This window comes from Myotis davidii, unplaced genomic scaffold (genome assembly GCF_000327345.1).
Source record: "Myotis davidii unplaced genomic scaffold, ASM32734v1 scaffold1798, whole genome shotgun sequence".
NCBI classification, from domain to species: Eukaryota; Metazoa; Chordata; class Mammalia; order Chiroptera; family Vespertilionidae; genus Myotis; species Myotis davidii.
The window spans coordinates 399,205-421,255 of record NW_006288952.1 but is presented as its reverse complement, the minus strand read 5'-3'; the positions used below and the strand labels follow the sequence as shown (position 1 = coordinate 421,255).

Here is a 22,051-nt window from a genome sequence, read left to right as displayed (position 1 = left end):
TACACTGGAAGGAGACATAAGTGTGGGCAAACAGTTACGAACCAACATGGTGGCGGGTCTATGAGAGGCACATGGGGAGAGTGCAGACTGCAGGAGCAGTGAGAGGAGAGGACAAAGAACGGGGCCAGGAAGGAGGAGCAAAGGCAAGGAAGGACTCGGCCCATGCGGACTGCCAGCCGTGTCCCCTGCCTTCGGGGGTGGGTGGGGGTGGGGGTAGGAAGGAATGGTTGGCTGAGGTGCTCACTGCTGGGAACCGGGAGGTGTGGAAGGCTGGCTGACAGCCCTGGTGTGACCACAGTCCTGTTCAGAAGAGAACACTGTCAACAGCAAGGGGGACTGTGTAGTAGCCGTTTCTGAGCCCTGAAATATGACCCCCCCCTGATTCTTACATTACCTATTTCCACAGTTTATGGGGGCACAGATTTAATTCTTTGTGTAAGCGTATGAGTTTGTCCTCTGTGCTCGACTGCGAAACTCCACGAGTGGAGAAGTGTCTGTGCATTTCTCTCCTCAGGCCCGCAGAGACCTGAGCGGATTTTAACAATGTCTGTCAGCATTCACGTGCTGTTAGGCACTTGCAGTGCACACACGAAAAGAAATTTGACCTGCTGTAAATATCTAGAGGCTATTTGTGAGCCAGGACTGGAACGGCAACATGACAGATAAAGAGAAAGCAGCAAACAAAGCTTCCATCTGGGCCTGCTAAGCCTGATGTGATTAAGGAGAATGGAGCCTGCCAGGTGGGTATACAAGTCATCCATGATTCCAAGATCTTTGTACTGAAGACTGAAAGGTTAAGAAGGTAGCTCATCTGTGGGTAATCCACATTGAATAAAAATGAGATCCCTGAATCTACAAAAGTCTTTTCTGCCTTCCCAAAAGGTCCAGGAAGTAGCAAACGCTCCATTTTGCACTTAGAAGTTGATATGCTTTCCATGGGCTTCCCCGAGTTCCACAGGCTTCCCCGTCTACGATCTTGGCTGATCCTTACAACCAGGTGATTCTTTGGGGACAGTGTTGTTTTCAAAGCAGGAAGAGAAAACTGCGGCCCAAGAATGAAATTACTTTGTAGCAAACACAGAGTGGAAGATAAATCCAGGCCTTCTGTCTGCTGTGAGTCAGATGTCTTTTTCCTGAACCAACTCTGTTTTCTTCTGCTGGTACCACCACGGCCACTGACCCTCCTCATGCATGGCCTGCTGACACTGGGACATTAGATTTATTCTGCATAACACGTCTATGGAATGAGTACCGGCTGCACCCATTTTATAAGGAGAAACAACAAGGTACAGAGGTGAATGAATGACCTTACTCAAGACCTTGCAATTTGCAAGTGACAGAGCTCGGACTCAAACCCAGGTCTGAGGCCTGACTCCAAATCTCACGCTTAATGATTTGAGAATGCTGCTGCTTTGTTCTCTCAGGCTTTTTAGACAAATAAAAGTTTAGCCACAGAATAATGCATTCAAAATAAAACACTTGGCTGGCTACATTCTCACTGATAATCAATTAGCACACACACTTTCGTAACCTCACGTAAACAGAGGTGCTCTTGAACCAAGTCTTGTGAACCCCAATACATTGTGAAAATATCACAGATGACGTCAGAAAGGCTGATTTTTGTCTCCTATGCTGCTTTCTCCACCTATGCTCTGTGCAAGGGGTGACAGTGAACAGGTAGGTTCCCTGGCAGAATAAGGCTCCCACCACTAACCTGTGCACGTTTTCCATGGCGGCCACTTCAGCCAGCGCAGCCAGACTGAAGAATGCAGACACGGCAGGCATCTCGGGAGTGCTGCTCCGTGTCTCCGCGGCCTCGCTGCTGTGTGCGCACGCGTCATGGCAGCCTGTCTCAGTGACTTTAGGGAGACTCCTCTGCAGTTCCTTTGGTTTGTCATCTGCAACGCAAGAGAAATCCATCAGGAGAGGCCCCCTCTGTTTTCTGCAGAGAAAACTCCGTGCTAGGCAATGTGAAATGAGGTAACATTCTTCACGGCTCACTTTTGTCATCCACTGAATAGTAAGGCTTTTACAGAATCTCTCTCATGGTCACAAAACTCTTATTAAGCTCAACTGCAGCGGTGGGCAGCACTGTGTCCTGATGCTGAGCAGAGAAGCTGCGTATCATTCAAGGTCAAATAGGTCAGTGTTGGAGATAGAAAAATGGGCTTAGTCAATATACAGCCCAAGGGACTTCTGCAGAGGGGCTGATGGATGCAGTAAAGGGCCCTTAAAAACCGACTGACCAAATGTTTCTGATGAAGCTGCAGCTGCCCTACCTACCAGGGCAACCCTGACACTCGGTATGGTATGATAACACTTAGGGTGGCAACACTAACCCCAATGAAATTTCAATCATAAACGAGACCCCAAGCTGTCACTTTTGTTCTAAGACCTACTGAAAGATAAAGCCAATATGCCTATTGGAAGTGAGTACCCTTACTGTGTAGCCCAGATAGAGGGCAGGTGTTATCATGACTTTAAAAACATTTCAACCACATAAAATAATTGATAAAGGCAGTAAATTGCCATATAGTAAGTGAAACTGAAAGTGCTATGTGCTTTCCTACATGAAAGAAAGTATTTTCTAAAATCTTTCACTCTTCCTCCAAGTAAAAATGAGGCTATAACCATTTACAAAATGAAAACCACAGAGCAGAACCCACGGTGGAAAGGAAATAAGGGAGGGGCCTGCTGGACTAAATATGAGGAAACCTGGTTTCTAATCTTCATCATACTTCTGCTTAGTAGTTCAAAGCATTCAAAACAAAAGTGTTCCCCTTTGAGCCTCAGCTCTTATGTGACAGGGAAAACTCAGGGATCTTTAATATGTTTTCTTATTCTATCAATCTACATATGCAAAACAAGAGAAATGCACAAAATTCACTAACTGTTCTCTAATTCTATCTCAGGAAATAATGAATCTCTATTAACAAGCAGATTAATTAAAATCAGATATTTATAAATCTTGCTCTCAAAAAACACTCATTTAAACATTTTTTTCTCCTATTTATTGAATTCATTATGGACCTTCGACCTTTTTCCGGCTCCTGAATTAGGGTGGCGGGGAGGGACCCTTCCTTCGGGACTGACAGAAAGAGATGAGAGAGGTGCTGAAAGGCAACATGGCAACAGCTCAGAGCACTAATGCTGAGGTGGCGTTGCACCCCAAGATCTGAGGGAGGATGCTCAGTTTCAAGCTCTGATCCCATCAGGCAATTCTACTGCCATGGAGACCACCAGGAACAACAAACAGACCCCAGACCACAACTGAAAATGGAGAAATTCACGGTAAGTTAAGAGTTGGTTAAAGATTAGCCCAGAGAACGAGAGTAATCCAGAAGCATGCTTGAGCTCCCTGGGTGGGCTTAGTCAGCTTTGCAGAAGTGCTGGATGCTTCCTAAAGTGCCTTCTCTCACTGACTTGAGCAGTGAGCCATGGAGAAACACTGATTCATCCAGGATTTTTAAAAGCCTGGGATCTTTGGGAATTTCCTTAACCAACACTGTTTCTGTGCATGCTGAGAAAGGGAAGGAGAAGCTGACAGCCCTGAAAATTACCTTTCCTTTCTAGGAAATCAAGATATGCTCTTGGAAAAAGATCTATGATTTTAAAGCGCAGACGAAAACATGCACATTTGGGAGTCTGTAGAAAACTAGTTATCAAGGAGACCCAGAAAGAGAAAATGTCACTGTGACCAAACCCGCAGTTGGCGTATAGTCACTTGCTGGCCCAAGTGGCCATGAGGGTCAGCTGCTTGATTTGGTTATCTCTGTCTAAAGCTCGCTCTTCTTACCCAAAGTACCTCCTGCTGGTGACACCCGGCCATCTGCTGTCCTGACCAGGTGTGTGATCTTGGTTTTCCTTGCTTTTCTCTTTTGGCTGCCCACCAGGGGTTCTTGCGTTGCTGTTGGCTCTGGAGTGTTGGGAATGGATGGGGCATTTTTAACCTTATAAGCAGGCTCTGTGGTGTTTTTGTCTTCTGTAAATATGGCTGAAATAGGACAAACCATATATAGTTACACACAAAAACACAAGGCACCGACATTGCTCTTGGAAGGAAACATTCTCAATGTCTGACCCTTCTGAATGGAGAACTTACATTTAGAGTTTTCAAAGTATTGATGGGGAAAAAATGCCCGTAAGTTTAAACACTTATATTTATATCTATCTGCGTTGGTAGATTAAATACAGAGGATTAAGATGCACCCCCCTCAATAGAATACTGAACACCAAGAGGCCACTGTGTCCCAACTGACCACAAGTTGTGCAGGTGTCAGGGTCCCTATCTGAGATTCTTTTGGCCAGCTGGTCTGAAGAGGATGATAACTTTCTCTTGAGGATACTAAGCGAAATATGTGCTGCTTAAAGTTATACTTATCCCTGGGATATTCGCTTTCAATCACCACGTTGGACTAATCAGAAAGAGACGCTGTGAGGGAGGCCTGACCCTTTTGTTGATGGTTTGGCCAGGACCCCCAAACACTGCTGAAGCCAGCACAGACCGAGACTCTCCTATTGGCTAAATTCCAGGATCAGGTGACTGTGCTTAGTAAGACAATTTCATGAAGCACCATATCTCAGCAGGGCTCCTTGGAAAGTTTAGTTCTAGGTCCCTAATTCTGACTGGATTATCAGTAAATTGTTTAATAGCCACGCTTGTGCCCCAAATAGCACAGTCAAGAGCAAGGAACAAATTTGCCACCAAAGACTTGCTCCTGATTCAAAGAGTTTGGGAATGCTGTGTCTTTTCTTATATACTCGTTTCCTTAGGAGCTCATCCATTTCCCTCTCCCCTTAATATCAAAATAAGACAAATATGCAGATATGAGTATAGTGAGCATTTAGGAGTACCTATATGTAATCATGTTTCATGGCTAGGACTTTTTTTATTCCAGTGGTTGAAGGTCTCTCAGGCAGGGAAGAGATGCATCTTTTCCTGTTTTAATGATCCAACCTCTTAAAACAGGCATAGAAGTGGTTTTTGACAAAGAATAGGGGAGGGTGGCTCAGGAAATCAAGGTGAGACATGAGAGATTGTGCAAACTAAACCTGAAGTATAAATGAAGGTGCTTATCAGAGGAGGGTGTGAAGGTAGACATTGGAAATAAGACAATATATGTAATGCAGGAAGAAGAAAACAGTTGAAATAGGAAGAGAACAGAGCGAAAATAAGGATATAAAATAATGCACTGTTCATATAAATACTTGCAGAGGCTTCATTCAGCAATTTGAATCTCGCTCTCTAATGGATTTATAGTTAGACACATCTTTGAGACAGGAGAGCTATGAATTCGTAAGATCTTTGACCTCAAGATGGTGATTCCAGGCTTCCCATTCCACAAGTGAGAAATAATTTCAATTATATCAAAAGAAAGGATGTAAAGCATAAATCATAATTTAGGCTTGACCTTACCTCAGTATTACATAACAGATGGCTGTTTGGTGACAGGCTTAAGATAATCGTTATTTAAAAAAATAAACTGCACTATTTGGCAATGTTCCCAAATACCTTTTCAAGCAAATAATAAAAAAAAATAGAAAAAAAAAAAGAATCTTTTTAAGTTGTAGATCTATCCCCAGGTCAAACAGCCATAGCATATTTATACTTTGATATTTAGCCTAACACAGGCCAATTGTGGTATATATACTTTTTTTCAGTTTGAACTTCGATAAAAGCTACATAAAAGCAAATAAAAGATAATTTGGTTAGAAACACTCCAATGATGTTTAGTGACTCTGCATTAGCCCTGAAATTCAAAGCCTCCCCTAGGTTAAAGTAGTCCAAATCTAAGTTCAAAGTGAGGATTAAGTAACCTCTACTGGATATTCACAAGCAACAAAATTTATGGTTTTGTGTCCAGACCCATCAGTTGTCCCTCTGATTACAGGGTGGATCTTACTCACCTCTCCAGCATGATCACTACTGGAGGATTATAGATGCACCTTCCAGAAGAAGCATTTACCTCTTCCTTTTTCTCTTCCTATTCCCATAAAAATTCAGAACTTGTGGAAATAAGGTTATAGCAAGTTCCAAAGAGGAAGGGTGTATTATATTAAAAGATTGCTCATTATAAGAAAGGAAGGAAGGAAGGGAGGAAAGAAGGAAAGAAGGAAGGAAGGAAGAGAAGAAAGAGAGAGAACACCAAGGAAGCCAAAGAGAAGGCATGGATACCCAAAAAAGGGCCAAGTGCATTAGGAAAGATGACCCGGTTTCTACGGAAAGATGGTGGGGTGATGGAGATAACACAGTACAGAGAAAGCTGGATTCTACTCATGACTTTTAAATTCATTAACTGTAAAGATGGAGACTGGACTCAATTAGCTCTAAAGGAGCCACCCAGTCCCCCAAATTCTTTTCATTTTGCTACATAGCCTAGAGTCGGGGTCCTGATCAGGGAAAATCAGGTGTGCAGCTTGCTCCAGAGGCTCAGGACTAGGAAAGAGCTCCCCCTTGATAAAGTGTATGGCTTTCTAACCAATATGCTGTACACCAGAAACTAATATAAAATAATAATGAATGCAAATTGTAATTGAAAAAATAAATAATCCTATATAATAAAGAGCTACTATGCACATGGTTGTCACGTCCTTGTGCCCTTGCGCAGGGGTCAGGGGACCTGAGGCCACGACCCCTATCCTGGTGCTGAGGTGGGGGTGGGGAGGACTTGAGGCCACGCCCCCCACGTGGAGGGGCTTGATGGGGGACCTGAGGACATGGCGCCAGGCTGGGGGACCTGAGGACGTGGGTGGGGCAGGCCAGGTCTGGGTCTCACGCGATTTTGAGGCGTGTGCGTGTGGGCGGGGACTTGACTCTGGGTCCGACGGTGCACCCCAGACTCTGACTGGAGGAAGATTTTCATATATATTTTACTAATTTTCTTTCATCTCTGACACTTCTATTATAGAGAAAGGGCAAATAGCAATATTAAAATATTTCTTCTAATTAATTCCCCTTTAATGTGCATGAATTTTGTGCACCGGGCCACTAGTAATAATAATAATAAGAAGAAGAAGAAGAAGAAGAAGAATACCTTGACTAGGATTGTTAGATTTTTCTTCTTAGTGAGCCTTCAAATGGTTTCATTCCTAGTCAATGTTTATTCCTTTTGCTGTGTGTTCCAGATGAATTGGTAAAAACACAATAAAAAGCCAAGGGATGGCTGCAAAGGGCCTGCAAATGGGAGGTATAGTTCAGGCCTGAAAGTACATTGGGACTATGGGGAGCTCAGAAACCAGCATTCAAGGAGCCAGGGGTCAAAGGCCAGCTGGCTAACAGAGACCAACAATGGTCAAGTCCCAGAAATTGTGTACTGGGAGATGGTAAAGGAGTGCATCAGGTTGCAGACTCAGGCAAAAAAGAGAATTTTTTTCAAGTTTTCATAAATCCCTGAAAAGAGGCAATTCCACCTCTCCAGATGTCTTCTCTAAAACCCCTGTCAAATCCGGAAGTAACTGTGGGTCCTGCAGACAGGTGTGTATCCTTACCCAGTTGGCTCAGTCGATAGAGTGTCGGCCTGCAGACCAAAGGGTCCCGGGTTCGACTCCGGATAAAAGCACGTACCTTGGTTTCAGGCTCCTCCTTGGTTGGAAGCAACCAATCAATGTGTTTCTCTCACATTGATGTCTCTCTCTCTCTGTCTTTCCCTCTCTCTTCTACTCTCTCCTAAAAATCAATGGAAAAATATCCTCAGGTGAGGATTAACGAAAAGATAAAATAATAAAAGTAGAATAAAAAAGGTGTGTAATGTGATGCTGCTAGAGTTTGGACGAGGAGTTAGGAGTGAGTCCTACTCCATGCATTGATTGACCCAGGAGGTAACCAACTCCAGAACATCTTGTGTGGTGGCCTAGACCAGGGGTGGGCAAACTTTTTGACTCGAGGGCCAAAGTGGGTTCTTAAACTGGACCGGAGGGCCAGAACAAAAGCATGGATGGAGTGTTTCTGTGAACTAATATAAATTAAGTAAACATCATTACAGAAAAGGGTACAGTCTTTTTTTTTTTTTTTTAGTTTTATTCATTTCAAACGGGCCGGATCTGGCCCGCGGGCCGTAGTTTGCCCACGGCTGGCCTAGACAGATGACAGCCTTCAGGGTCAGCACTCAGGGCGAACCCTCCCCAGGACAGAAGAATTGGGAAAGGCAGGTAAGACTAAGTCAAAGAAGTAGTTGTCTGGGACAGGACAGTACGGCTGAGTCCAGCAACATCAGCACACAAAGGGATTGGAAATAGAAAAAGCTCAGGGAGGAAAAAAGCCTGCAGTTGAGCATCAAGACAGCATGCCAGCTCCCTTTTCTTTCTCCCTGACAAACCAGTGGAAATGTGAGAAAAGAAAGGCTTGTCATCTAAAACCAAATTAAGTCGTTTCTCTTTCGGCTCGTAATTGGGCAGACAAACCTACCCAAGCACTGCAAAACACGTCCTCAGGGCTAGTTTTTCACTCCACAATCATCGTAACACCCTTGGCGCGGATCATCTGAGAGTGATAATGTGAACTCACTCCTGGAGCAGCGTTAGGAATGTGGCAGTAACAGACTCTTGTTTTCCACACTCTACTCCCAAAATGTGGAGATCATTTTTTGCACTGTACCCCAGGAGACCACTAGAGTGCTCTAGAGTCATGAATTCACATTCCAACTAGGGGAATCCAACTTGCACTGAAATTATTATAGGTAAATCTGGAATCTCATTGCCTTTGGTTGGTCTCCTGTGAGCTGAAAATGCAGTGGGACACCGAGTGAAACACAGGAAAAATAACCAAATGAATAAACTTAATCCTGGGAGACCCTGCTGAAGTGAAGTAGCAATTATTTTGCACTGAGGAGATCAAGTTAGCCTGAGTGCTATGGCTCCTGATTGAAAATCTAACTATAAAAGAAATTTTCTCCCCTGTAATTAGATGTCTTACAAAAGAAACTAGTCTTGCAGAGATTCCTAGTCTGAGGTTTTTGGTTTTCTTTCTTATAGGATACAATTTGTAACTTCAACATCTGAGCCAAATGAGGACCATCTACAGATATGCCTGAAAAGCAGCCCATGTAGAAAAACTATTGGTTTCTTCCTTCCCTTCCTGCTTCTGTTGGTCAGGCTTCATGTATTTGGAGCTAATAAGCACTTCTTACTTCACCAAGGCTGATGTGAAGATTAGTTTTCGCAAAAAAAATTATGTAAAAGTCCTCTGGAAACTATAATGTAATATTAAGTATTACGTAGCTTCAGAATGAGCATGACACCATAACTTGGTGGAAAGATAAAGTGACAGAGGTAGGTTGTCTTGGTTTATATTATATTTTTTTTTTTTTGTGATCTACAGAAATTTGCAGAAATGGTTTAGTGATTTTGAAAAGCTTGGGTGGAAATGTTTAAACCAGATTATAAGCTTAGCACTTAAGCCTCAGATATGATGACTAATCACCTAAAGATTTCTGATTTTAAAAAACTGTTAATTTCAGAAAGGGAAAGGGAGAGATACAAACATCAATGATGACAGAGAATCATTAATCCTCTCACACCTCCTACTGGGGATCGAGCTGGCAATCTGGGCATGTGCTCTGACAGGCAATCGAACCCTGACCTCCTGGTTCATAGATCAAAACTCAACCACTGAGCTACAATTGCCAGGCAATTTCTGATATTTTGAAAAAAAAAAATACAAATGGTAATCCAATTATACTTGGGATGATATAAAGAAAACATAATGACCTTTAAATCGTCCACTTTAACAGAAATCAGGGACAGTTAACAGTTGTGGCCTCAGTTAAGTCAACATTTCTATACAGATATCAATTACAAACAATTCCTGCCTAACCTTTGCCTAGGGTGGTTTACACACCCTACAATTATCCTGATTACAGTTTCATTTTCTTATATTTTTACACTCTCAAAAGTAAAGTTTTAATAAGCAGTGATATGGCCACAGGTGAGAGAGAGAATGAAGAGCTGAGATAATTCACAAAGTACACTGTTTACCACCCAAACAAGTAAATGTAGGGGATGGTATGAAAATAAGTAACAAGAAAAGGTCACTTTAAATTACTGGTAATTTCCAAAGCTCAAACCTATTCCTTTTTTCTGGCCACGTAAAATAATTTACACTCTACACTGCAGGGCATGCAATTTTTAGTGCATGTTCTCTAAAGTTTTGTTTCATATACATTAATAATAAGGATAATTAAATATCACCAATAATAACTCTATTTCCAACTAAACCCTTGGGTCTGCCTAGAAGACTCAAAATTGATTTACTTTTCTGTTTCCGAAATGGCAGAAAAGTAGGGCTTCCAAATTAACCTACTTTCAGGAAATCACATAATAAAATCATCAAGTGTTAGAAGGGAAATAGAATTTATGTATTAGCACACCTCACCATTTACCCACCCCTAATACATGACTCACATTCACACTTAGCACCAACACAGACAGTGAATCCTAGTGAGGCTAAACAATCTGTTCTACTGAAACGAGCTCTCTAGTGGTGAATCTGAGACCAGCACCCAGGTCTCCTAATTCCTACCTAATTCATGCTTTCTACCACACTGCACATGTTATAACCCCTTTTATATGAGGTAGGGTTTTCATTGTTTAAAAACACAAAATATTTAGAGCAGTATCACTAAAAAAATGTATTGTGGTCTTTCTTAAATACTTCTTTTAGATTACTTATCAGCGCCTTACACTATTTATCAAATCTGTGTAGAATCTATTTTTAATACACAAGAGCTAATATATATCAATTTTGGGATGTCAAAATTTAATTCTGAGAGCAGCACAACAATTCATATTTTGTTCTGCCAGCTTAAGTGCAGAAATGACACTGCCCAGAGGTTGTGATGTGAAGTGACAGGTCAGAAAACAGACATGCTGCTGGCATTTTCTGTAAAAGTAAATGGTATAAAAGCAGCCATGTGGCCCATGTAACCAGTACCTACCAAACAAAAAAATTCCGTGTTTACAATAAGCTCAAATTTGTATATTTTTTATAAATATCTTTAAAACATAGGTATTTTTAATAAATGATTTAGGCTAAATGAGCATTTTAATTTTTTTCTCCTTTTTAGTAAGGAAATGAGAGTGTATTTGGGAGTCCAGAGACGTGGGCTACTCATCATTAAGTTCCCTCTTCCAGCCATAAATAAATCAAACAGGTTGAACAGGATGACCTCTAAAATCCCTTCTAGTTTTCAAATGAATCAACTAATTAAGCACTATGAAAATGGTCAGCTCTTTAAAATTATCTACAGTGAAAAAAAGAGAATCAACGGGAAGAAGGGGGAGGGTGGCTCCTTAACCATCACAGAAATGAGCATTCACCTGAGGGTCTATATTTAATAGAAATTAGATAATATCACAAATAAATATAATTGTGAGAAATTCTGACATAAAAATCTATACTTAGACCTGTAACATTATACGGTCTTATTACGGAGCCTTTTTTGGGCTATACATAGGCCTCAGAGGCAATCCATCTATATATATATAAAAGCCTAAGTGACCATTACCACTGGAACAACCAGTTGTTATGATGCACACTGACCACCAGAGGGCAGACGCTCAATGCAGAAACTGGCCCCTGGTGGTCAGTGCGCTCCAGCCAACCTCACACAGCCAGCCAACCTCCCCTGGTCCTTCCCCCAGGCCGGCAAATCTCCCACGGCCCCCCACCCCCATCCGGCAGACCCCTTCGGAAGGCCCCATCCAGCAGCTGGCAGACACTGGCTGGCCCACCCCAATCAGGACTGGGCGAGATGGTCCTGATAGGCTCTGATCGCTGGCCAGGCCTAGGACCCCACCTGTGAATGAATTTCATGCACCGGGCCTCCAGTTTAAACATATTTACAGGCACTGGGAGGTTGACTAGAAAAAAAGGCCAGGCCAGGAACCATTTCTGCATGCCTGTCCATGCCCAGCCACCAGGACAGCCCCATGCTAGCCCTGTTCTTACTCCCATGAACATGTGCCTGCAACATGACTGCAAAGCTAAGTGTTTTTATTTATGAAAAATCTCATTAATGTGGCTCAAAGGTTATAAATCTCCTTTCAACAAATTAAACTCCATATGACAGATTGCCTGACCCTGAGCAGGGTCAAAAAATACCAGTTTTGATTTGAAAATTTAAAATAACCCAATTATGAACACTCAGGTCTAATGCTGTTGGTGGAGCCCATGTAAATTACACTTTTTAAACATATTAAAATTGTGCCTTTACCAGCACAGATGATCTGAAATGATATAATGAATATTGCTTTTTTTTTTTTTACCTTCTGTAGGGTGAATGGCATCCAAGAAGAATTGCTTGTTTGACCATTTATCCCCACTTCCTAAAAACAATGACAAAAAGGAGAGTGAAACTCTACTCCCAGTATAGATATATACACTACAAAAATAAGACAATATACAAAATAACTTAAATAAAAAGCACTATCACACAAATAAAGCAGAATTTCATTTCAACTGTTTAATTCTCAACTAAAATAATTAGGCTATACAGGAAATGGATTAAATAAAAATAAACAAATTTACCTTTTATGAAATACATTGTTGGTAAATTCTATGACTTTAATCAAGAAAATCTGAAGACCAGTTAAGAGGGAATGATGCAAGTTCACATTTACCTAAAGAGTGATGTTTCTCCACTGGAAGCAGAGAAAAATAACACATACAAAACAAAACTACACGACTGAAGTGGAGGTGAAAATAAACCCCAATTAAGTAAAAGGTTACATACAGGAGCACACAGGCACATGTGTCTGCACACGGAAGACAGCTGCATCTGAAGCCTCCCCCAGCAGCCCGAAAGGCTTCCCATCTGGCCATGCAAGGAGATGCAAATGGGCACCGGATGAGAAGGCCCATGGCAGTCACGACACTAGCATGCGGGGAAGATGCTAAAGAGAGCCTGACTCTCAGGACACACGGCTGTATTGAACGAAACGGAGAGATTTATCTTTCCTGTGAAAGAAGAGTGGGAGTCCCGAACTGTGAGAAGGAAAAAAAACCAAAAAAACCTTCAGATGAGCCCTGACGAGGCTCAAAGGCCCATCAAGATTGCAACACTGACACAGAGGTTCAGAGTAAAGGAGGGGAGAGTGCAATACATCTCTAGTGCCCTCTGGAAATAAAAGTTACGGGACTGAAGGAGGTAGAAAGAAGAGTTGGGCAAATGATGAAGTACATAGTTGGGGCGGGGGGGTGGGGGGGAGGTTATGACTTAGGAGTGAAATCCTCCTCGACAAGAATCCTCAAGTGTCAGAGAAAATAAAGAAATCATGGGACTTTCACATGAAACAAGTACGGTTTCAGGAGGAAAATGTGGTCCTGGAATGAAGGCTGCTGAACATGAGAAAAAAGAGAGTAGTCAAAAAAAAAGGGGGGGGGGGATAAGGGTTCAAGAAAACTAAATTACAAAATGCACCAAAATATAGATGAGAAAAAGCAATTTTAGGTTTCATATGGAACTCTGAAACTAGAGACAAATACGGGATTTGAGTAGAAATCCATGTGAAGGAGCTCTCTTTGCAATTAGCTGCAGAATCTAGAGATAATGAATATGCCTGCATCAGGAGCTGATGACAGTGAAGCAAGCCAAGGGGAGGCCAAGGCGAAGCCAGTGCGCGAAGCATTGCTCAAAGATGAATTCGCAATGGAGGTGGCCAAGACACCTTAATGGAGGATGGAAGGCACCAATACCTTTTTCTGGAACATTAGGCTTCTCCTTTTTGTGCTTATATTTGCTGACAATTTTGTGGAATAAGTTTTTCTGAGACTGGAAAGAACCTATAGACAATATTAATATAAATATATTTTAAATTCACAATGTTCCATAAAACAATGCCGTGTGTTTCTAAATATTTACACCCTCCTCCCACGTGTGAAATAAGCAAATTGAGTCATAAGAAATGTCACCTTGAGTTGTTACTCATTTAACTCGTGCTCAGCTTCCTTTTTTAGGAGGCTGAGCACTATAAAACCCAGTGAGGTTTTCCTTCAAATGTATTGGGCAGAAGCCTCCATTAGGGCTAAGACTCTCTCAGCAGAAATAAAGAGATTTCATGACTAGAGACAAGCCACAACTAATAACAGCAGAGTAGCTGCCATCTGTAACAAAGAAAAGATTTTACTTTCGATTCCCAAATACCGTGAAGAAAAGGACTGCATGGGCATTCATCTGTCCTAAGAAACTGATTTTCACAAGGACAACACTTTCAAGACAACGGTTGGCCTGATAGCATTACATAACTTTCTAGCCTCTTCTGAGGATATTGTAGGAAGAAAAAAAAGTGATTTGAAAACAGAAAGATTTATTTGCCAAAAAATCTTTCTTCTGGTGCAGAGAGAAGCCTCAGATTGTAACTTAGTTTTCTCAGATAGAAGAAATAGAAGGCCAGTTTTAAATCACCATTCAGAAATGCCAACAAGAGCACTGACCTGTCCAAAGTAGGTTATTTCTGTACTGTGATATTCCTATTGTGAAATTGACTTCATCATTTAAATAAGTCTGCTTCCTCGTGTTCAAATGGTAATAATAATGGTGTCTCATTCACAGGCTTGACGTGAGGATTAAAAAGTTCGGAAGCTCTGTAAACTGCCCCTGCGGCACCTATCCATCTAACAGCACCTGCAACCACATGCTTTGCCTTACAGAGGCAAACTAGGCTCCTGTCTTAAATGTACAATTCAGTGGTTTTTATATTCACAGATATTTTCAACCATCATTATTTTGGAATATTTTTATCACCTCAAAAATAAATCCCATATCCCTTAGCTATCACCCCTCCCTATAACTGCATTCCCTCTATCCCTAAGCAATCACTAATCTACTTTCTCTCTAAATATATGAACATTCATATATAAGCTTTTGTGTTCATTTCTTTTGGACATAAACCTAGGAGTGGATCTGCTAGGTTATAGTGTAACTGTATGTTTAACCTTTTGAGGAACTATCAGACTGTCTCACAGCCTCGTTTACACTTATTACACTCCACTAACACTTGTCTTTTTCATTATTAAATCCATCTCAAGGATGTGAAGTGGTATCTTGCTCACTGTGGTTTTGATTCCCATTTTCCTGACAATTAATGATGTTAAGCATTTTTCATGTGCTTACTGGCATGTGTATACCTTCTGGAGGGAAACAGCTATTCAAATAGCTTGCCCATTTTTAAATTAACTGTCTTCTTGAGTTGTGTGTGTTTTTCATATGCTCTGTGGAATGTTTTCTCACTTTCTTACTAGCGTCCTTAGAGGCACAAATTCTAAATTCTGATACAATCAAATTATCTATTTTTGTCTTTTGTTGCTTGAGTTTTTGGTATCATAGCAAAGGATCCATTGACAAATCTGAGATCACTAAGATTGACCCCTATGTTTCCTTTGAAAAGATTTATAAATTAAGCTCATATGCTTAGGTCTTAGATCCATTTTGAATTAGTTTTTATATATTGGCATGTGGATATCTAGTTGCCCCAGCACTATTTTTTGAAAAGACTACTCTTTTTCCATTGAACAGGCATGGCATCCTAGTGGAAGATCTGTTGACCAATGATAGATAGGTTTATTTCTAGAACCTCAATTCTATTCCATTGACCTATATGTCTATCTACCATACTGTCTTACTTCCTTTTTTATAGCCAGTTGTGAAATTGAGATTTTCCTGGCTATTCTGAATCCCTCGAAATTCCAAATTAACTTTAGGATCACTAGTAAGTATCTACAAAAGAAGTAAACTAGGATTCTAAGAGGGACTGGGCTAAATTAGTAGGTCGATTTGAGAGAATGTTTCCATCTTAACAATATTACCGTATTTGCCGGCATATAAGACGATTTTTTGGCCCTGAAAAATATGCCTCCAAGTGGGGGGTCGTCTTATACGCCAGGTACACTTCAGATAGACTGCCCATAGTGCTTGCCCCGTGCCATAGTGGCCTCCCGATGCCCGCCCACTTCATTCCACATACCGTTCAGGCATCAGCAGCGCTGCTGGGTGTACGCTCGGCTGTTATGCGATTTTGCTGTTATGCGATTTTACCACACTCGCAAAATCGCACACAGCCGACCATACACCCAGTATGATAGCGCAAAATCACGAATCGCGATACCATACTGGGTGTATGGTTGGCTGTGTGCGATTTTGCGAGTGTGGTAAATTCGGGTTACCGTATATTTCTTTACATATGCATTGAAGATTCGCGATTTTGCGCTATCATGGTGCCTGTTAGAATGTTGAAGAGCTCGCACTTGCGCACTAGTGAGGTCCCAGGGAGATGCTGATGCAAGGGTGGACCAGACTGCTATAGTGACAGGGCGGGCAAACAGGGAGCAGGGACCAATCAAATCAGGCTTTGTATACAGCCAACAGCCAACCACAATACTGCCCCATTGTACAGTACAGCATAGAAAATGTCGACCAGTCAAACCCCTATCATCCCTATCATGGCACCAAGATGTCGTTGATGAACTTTTAATATCAGATGATGAAGAGGAGTTTGAAGGCTTTTATAAATTAAAATGTTAAAATCAAATCTGATATTGTTTTACCTTTTATTTGGTGTGTGGAAGGTGTGCGGAAGAGGGGGTAGTCTTATACGGCGAGTATATAACAAACTCTATTTTGAGTGGAAATGTTAGGGGGTCGTCTTATACGCCCAGTCGTCTTATACACCGGCAAATACGGTAAGTCTTCTGATCCATGAACCTGGGATGGTCTTTCATCATCATTCTTTACACAATGTTTTATAGCTTTCAATATTTGCATGTCTAAGTACTTTATTCTTTTTTATACTATTGTAAATGGAATTGTTTTCCCTAAGTTCATTTTGGGATTGTTCATTGCAAGTGAGTAAGAATACACCTGGTTTTTGTACAATGATCTTGTATCCCATAACCCTACTGAACTCATTTATTAGTGGAATCTTTAAGTTTTCGAGTGGAGTCCTTAAGTTTTCTATATAAAAGTTTATGTCATCTGCAACAGATAGTTTTATAGATAGTTTTACTTCTTCCTTTCCATAATCTGGATGCCTTTTATTCTTTTTCTTGCCTAGTTGTCTTGGCTAGAACTTTTATGACAATGTTGAATAGAAGTAGTGAGAATGGACAGGCTTGATGTTAACTGTGGGGTTTTGTAGAATGCCCTTTATCAGGCGGACAAAGCTCATTACACTCAGTCTGATGAGCATTGTTGTGAAAAGGTATTGGATTTTGTCAAATATTTGTTTTACATCTACTGAGATGACCATGAGCTTTTAAAAAATATTTGATGATGTTGTTCTATGGATGTGGTATATTAATTGAATTCTTAATGTTAAACCAACCCTGCATTGCTAGGGTAAAATCCCAGTTAGCCATGGTTATAATTCTTCTTAATATATGCTAGTTTTTGGTGTGCTCGTTTTTTTTGTTAAAGATTTTTGTGTCCGTATCTGTTAGAGATACCAGTCTGCAGTTCTTTCTTGTGATGTTTACCTTTGACAGTAGGGTAATATTGGCATAATAGAACGAGTTGAGAAGTGTTCCCTCTTCTTCTAATTTTTTAACAAGTTTGTGAAAAACTGGTATTGGTTCTTCTTTAAATGTTTGGTGGAGTTCACTGGTAAAACCATCCTGGCCTGGGCTTTATTTTTTTTCCTGGATAGTTTTTTGATTATTAAATTCAATCTCTTTATTAGTTTTAGGTTTATTCATTTTGCCTTTTTTTCTTAAGTCAGTTTCAGTAGTTAGTGTCTCCCTAGAAATTATCCATTTCATGTAAATTATCTAATTTATTGGCATATAATTGTTCAGTGTTTCTTTGAGTTTTCTCTTTTTTCTTGGTCCGTATAAATGATTCTCAAATTCGCTGTTCTTTCTGAAGAACCAGCTATTGGTTCCATTGGTTCTTTTCTTTAATTAACTTCACTCATTAATTTCCTCTCTTATCTTTATTATTTCCATTCATCTTCTTCTTTTAGGTTTAGTTTGCTCTTCTTTTTATATTGTCTCAAGGTAGATTAGGTTATTGATTTGAAATCTTTCTTGATATATGCATTTATAGCTATAAACTTATCTCTAAGCATTACTTTAACAGCAGTGGTTCTCAACCTTCCTAATGCCGTGACACTTTAATACAGTTCCTCATGTTGTGGTGACCCGAACCATAAAATTATTTTCGTTGCTACTTCATAACTATAATTTTGCTACTGTTATGAATCATAATGTAAATATCTGATATGCAGGATGTATTTTCATTGTTACAAATTGAACATTATTAAAGCATAGTGATTAATCACAAAAACAATATGCAATTATATATGTGTTTTCTGATTGTGTTAGGCGACCCCTGTGAAAGGGTCATTAGACCCCCAAAGGGGTCGCGACCTACAAGTTGAGAATGCTGCTTTAACAGTATCCCATAAGTTTTGGTATGTTGTTTTCCTTTTTATTCATGTCAAAGTTTCTGATTTCCCTATTAATTTCTTAGTTTCTTCTTTGGTAATTAACTTATTGGTTATTTAGAGTTTTTTAATTTCCACATATTTGTGAGTTTCCACATTTTTTCCTTGCTATTGAATTTTAATTCCATTCCACTATGGTCAGAGGCATGATTTGAATTATTTTAATCCTTCTAATAAAATGTGTTTGTTTTATGGCCCAGTATATGTTGCATTCTAGAGGCAGTTCCATTGAGAAGAATGTATATTCTACTATTGTTGGGTGAAGTGTTCTATATACACAGAGAGAACTGGTATATAGAATTATTTTCCTTCCTTGTTGATCATTTGTGTAGTTGTTCTATCAAACCTATTCTTTTTTTCATAGCACTTCTAACCTTCTAATATGTCATATGCTTTGCTTATTGTTTAGGCTCAATTTATTGCCTGGTAACTCCATCATAATGTAACATCCATGGCAGGAGGGTCCTTTGTTTTCTATCACAAATATATTCTACAGTTATATGCCTAGATGGCACTTAGCACACAACTCATTCTCAATAATATTTGTTACATCAACGAATAAATAAAGCTCTAAGTCACTGCTAGGCACAAAGTAAAAATTGAAGACATGACAGTTGTTGCTATTATTACTAATAACATAAAGTTGTGCAGGTGTTTTTTGATGACTACACCAAACCATCCTTCTAAGCCATCCTTCTAAATAACCAATTAGCAAATACTTCTGAATTGGCTGATGGTGGTTTAAAATAGAAACAAAACTTTTCCTCTTATTGGTTTTTGTTTCCCAGGAATAGTGAGCAACAATGAAAAATAAATAAATTTAACAAATACAAAGAAAATATATCATGTGTACACACTGCACTAATAGTACAGATATTCTCGATAGTCCATTTACAATCACTGCCTCATGTGTATTTTATACAACCAAGAGACTTTAGGTTAGTGTACCTGAATAATAGATACATGGGTAATCATAGCAAACAGAAGTAGAAAAAAGAAGAAAAACCATTCTGAGACTTCTTAGGACTATAAGGATCCTAGTGATTTACCTGCAGGAAGATAATTTAACAATGATAAGGAATTGGCTCACAGGGAGAATGATTTCTATATTCATCAGTGAGCATTTGTGTGAGGATAATGGGATAAGACAGTAATTCACAAAAGAAACTGATGTGACCTATGGAATGGGTTACGATAAAGAAGAAAAGGATACATATTTTCAGGTCCAGCCTTACTCAGAGAAATCTAAAAAGTACAATTTAAGGACAGAGCTAAAGATGGAGCTTGTCAATTTTAACATGGAAAAACTACAACCAGAGTAGTGCGACACACAGATGAGCCACTGTAAACTTTTATTTTTAAACTTCCTTACTCTTAGCCATTCCAGACCATAGCTATAAAACAAATCTAAGTAAAGGACAACTTCATTTAAAAAAGAAAAGTCACAAACTTGAATAAGTAATTAGAAAGCAGCAATGTTAGAGTCAAGAAATGAACAACTTGATTTCTGCCCACCAGTATGGTACATATGTTTGATATTTTGCCTCAAGAAGATAAAGTCAAACTTTGTAACAAATAGCAAATATACAGAAATTTACCACTATTTCCCTCTTTAATTATTAACATTGAGACTCAATGCAGGAAAATGAGGGTAGGAAATGAAAAGCGGAAAAAAGACTTTTGAAGGAATTATTCAGAAAACAAAGAATCAGCAACTGTCACTCACTAAATCACCCCCTCAAGTTTCCCTCCCATCTCTGTCCCTTCTCTTCCTACCACATTTCTTAAGAGAGTTTTTGTATCAGCTTTCACATCCTTATGACAAAGTCTCTTTTTGCTGGCATGTAAACTAGCTTAGGACTCTATTCAAACTTTTGGGCGGGATGGCCTGTATTTGAAGGTATCAATCTCTCCTTTGCATGCCAACTTCACAGCTGGGTAGAAAATAGCAGACACAAAGAATCTGAGAGGTTAAGAGGGTGCCATAGAGACATTGACAATAATAACCTTCCCAGACATTAATGTTGTTCATGGTTTGCTGAAAAAGAGACATTTCGGGGGTGAGACACTGTAGTGACACAGGAGCCAGCTCAGAACTAGCCTGGTGTGATCATTCTTCAAGGTCAGCAGGTGAGGTGAATTATGTGAACCTTACTCTCTGTCACAGGAAACAAATTTTAGGCCAAACTCAAAGGGTGGTGACTTCTGCCCAGGTTCTAGTTTCATGTTTTCAAGCTATAAAAAGAGATTTTTAATTCTAAAACTAGGTTGTCGTTTTTGTAAAGAACACTTAAGCAATGAATAACCTATGAAACAATAATTTGTGATAATTTATAGCAAAGTGCCCCCAGCTACTGGTCACATGGATCTGTAGACTTGAATAAGTTTGAGTAAAGCAGCCATAATCGAGTTAGAATTCATCGAGTGGAACTGAACCACCTCATTGGGCTAGACAATCCCTGCCCTGTTAAGAAACTCAGGATTATATTAGGTATATCGTCGATACCTGCAAATGTGCTGTCACCATGTTCCTGAAAGTATTTGGTGGCAATGAAGACTCTGAAACAGTTATAGGACAAAATACAGAGTTCTGCCCAACCTGGAAGCTGTAACTTGTTGGTAGGAAAGGCTGGCCTGGCTAAAACAGGTCTGAGTTCTTTAACCCTGACAGTATCCTCAGGTTGGCTCCTCCCAAACAGGGGATTCTATCCTCAACCTTTAATTTTTATAAATCTGCTCCTTATATTAAAATCTCAAATGCTTAACCATTTGAAATTCCAATCCACAAGTGTGAATTGGAAAAACATGAGAAGGACCAACAGTATGTTTGAGGAGCTAAGAAACAGTATGTGAGAAGACAGAAGGGATAAAAGAAGGAAAGTGAAGTCAAGGGTCACACTGGGCCATGATTTAAACACTCTAAATTGAACTCAATTAGCTTTTTCTCCATGACCCTATGTCATTTGAAAATTACTTATTTTGCAGAGCACTCTTGACTTCTGACACTTCTGTAGAAAGTGCTTCATACATTAACAGTATACTTAAAATAATGTGTCAAAAGAAATCCTTTGAGAGGTTACAATTAAATTTAGACTTATAATTTAAAGCTTTCATTAGAATATATACACGTGACTATGAGACAGAAACTAGAAAACATGCAGGAATGGGCTGCTTCAGCTGAGCCGCACCAAGCCAGGCAGATTATAATTTGCTCTTAGAAACAAAAGGAAATTCTATTCCTAAGTCACTGTGCTCTGCCTAGTATAACATACCCTGAGCCCTGCTGGAGAAGGTGACATTTCGCTATTTTCATTCTTTTTTTGTTTTAGAGTTTCTGATAAGACCTATTATACAGACATAAGTGACAGCGCAGAGAGAGTGGAGGGGACGGTGAGAAAAGGGAAGAGACTACTTGGAAATAGATATAAACAAGGAGACACTGGGAAAACAGAAGTGCAGACCCAAGCAGGTACTATGATTCTGAGTTGTATAACTGTATAAATGTACCCACAATCATTTCCTCTAGAAATTACGTTTCAGAAAAATTCTACACAATTCCTATAACCTGGAGTAGCTAAATAAGTACCTACTATGAGGTAGAAAGAAAAATAATGAATGT

The 22,051-nt window shown here is 39.9% G+C and overlaps 1 protein-coding gene across 7 annotated transcripts in view; it reads right to left on the bottom strand.

Annotated features, from left to right (window-relative positions):
• The window catches only part of BBX (bobby sox homolog (Drosophila)), a 288,627-nt gene that overhangs the window by 5,639 nt on the left and 260,937 nt on the right, over positions 1-22,051 (bottom strand). For 5 of the 7 annotated variants that reach the window (XM_015562273.1, XM_006761160.2, XM_015562274.1 and 2 more), the window contains 4 exons: positions 13,691-13,777; positions 12,262-12,321; positions 3,797-3,994; positions 1,715-1,898 (listed from right to left, as the gene is read on the bottom strand). In XM_015562273.1, the coding sequence (XP_015417759.1) occupies positions 1,715-1,898; positions 3,797-3,994; positions 12,262-12,321; positions 13,691-13,777 (529 nt within the window). The remainder of the gene's footprint in view (positions 1-1,714; positions 1,899-3,796; positions 3,995-12,261; positions 12,322-13,690; positions 13,778-22,051) is intronic. The other 2 variants (XM_015562272.1, XM_015562275.1) reach the window with 2 other exon arrangements.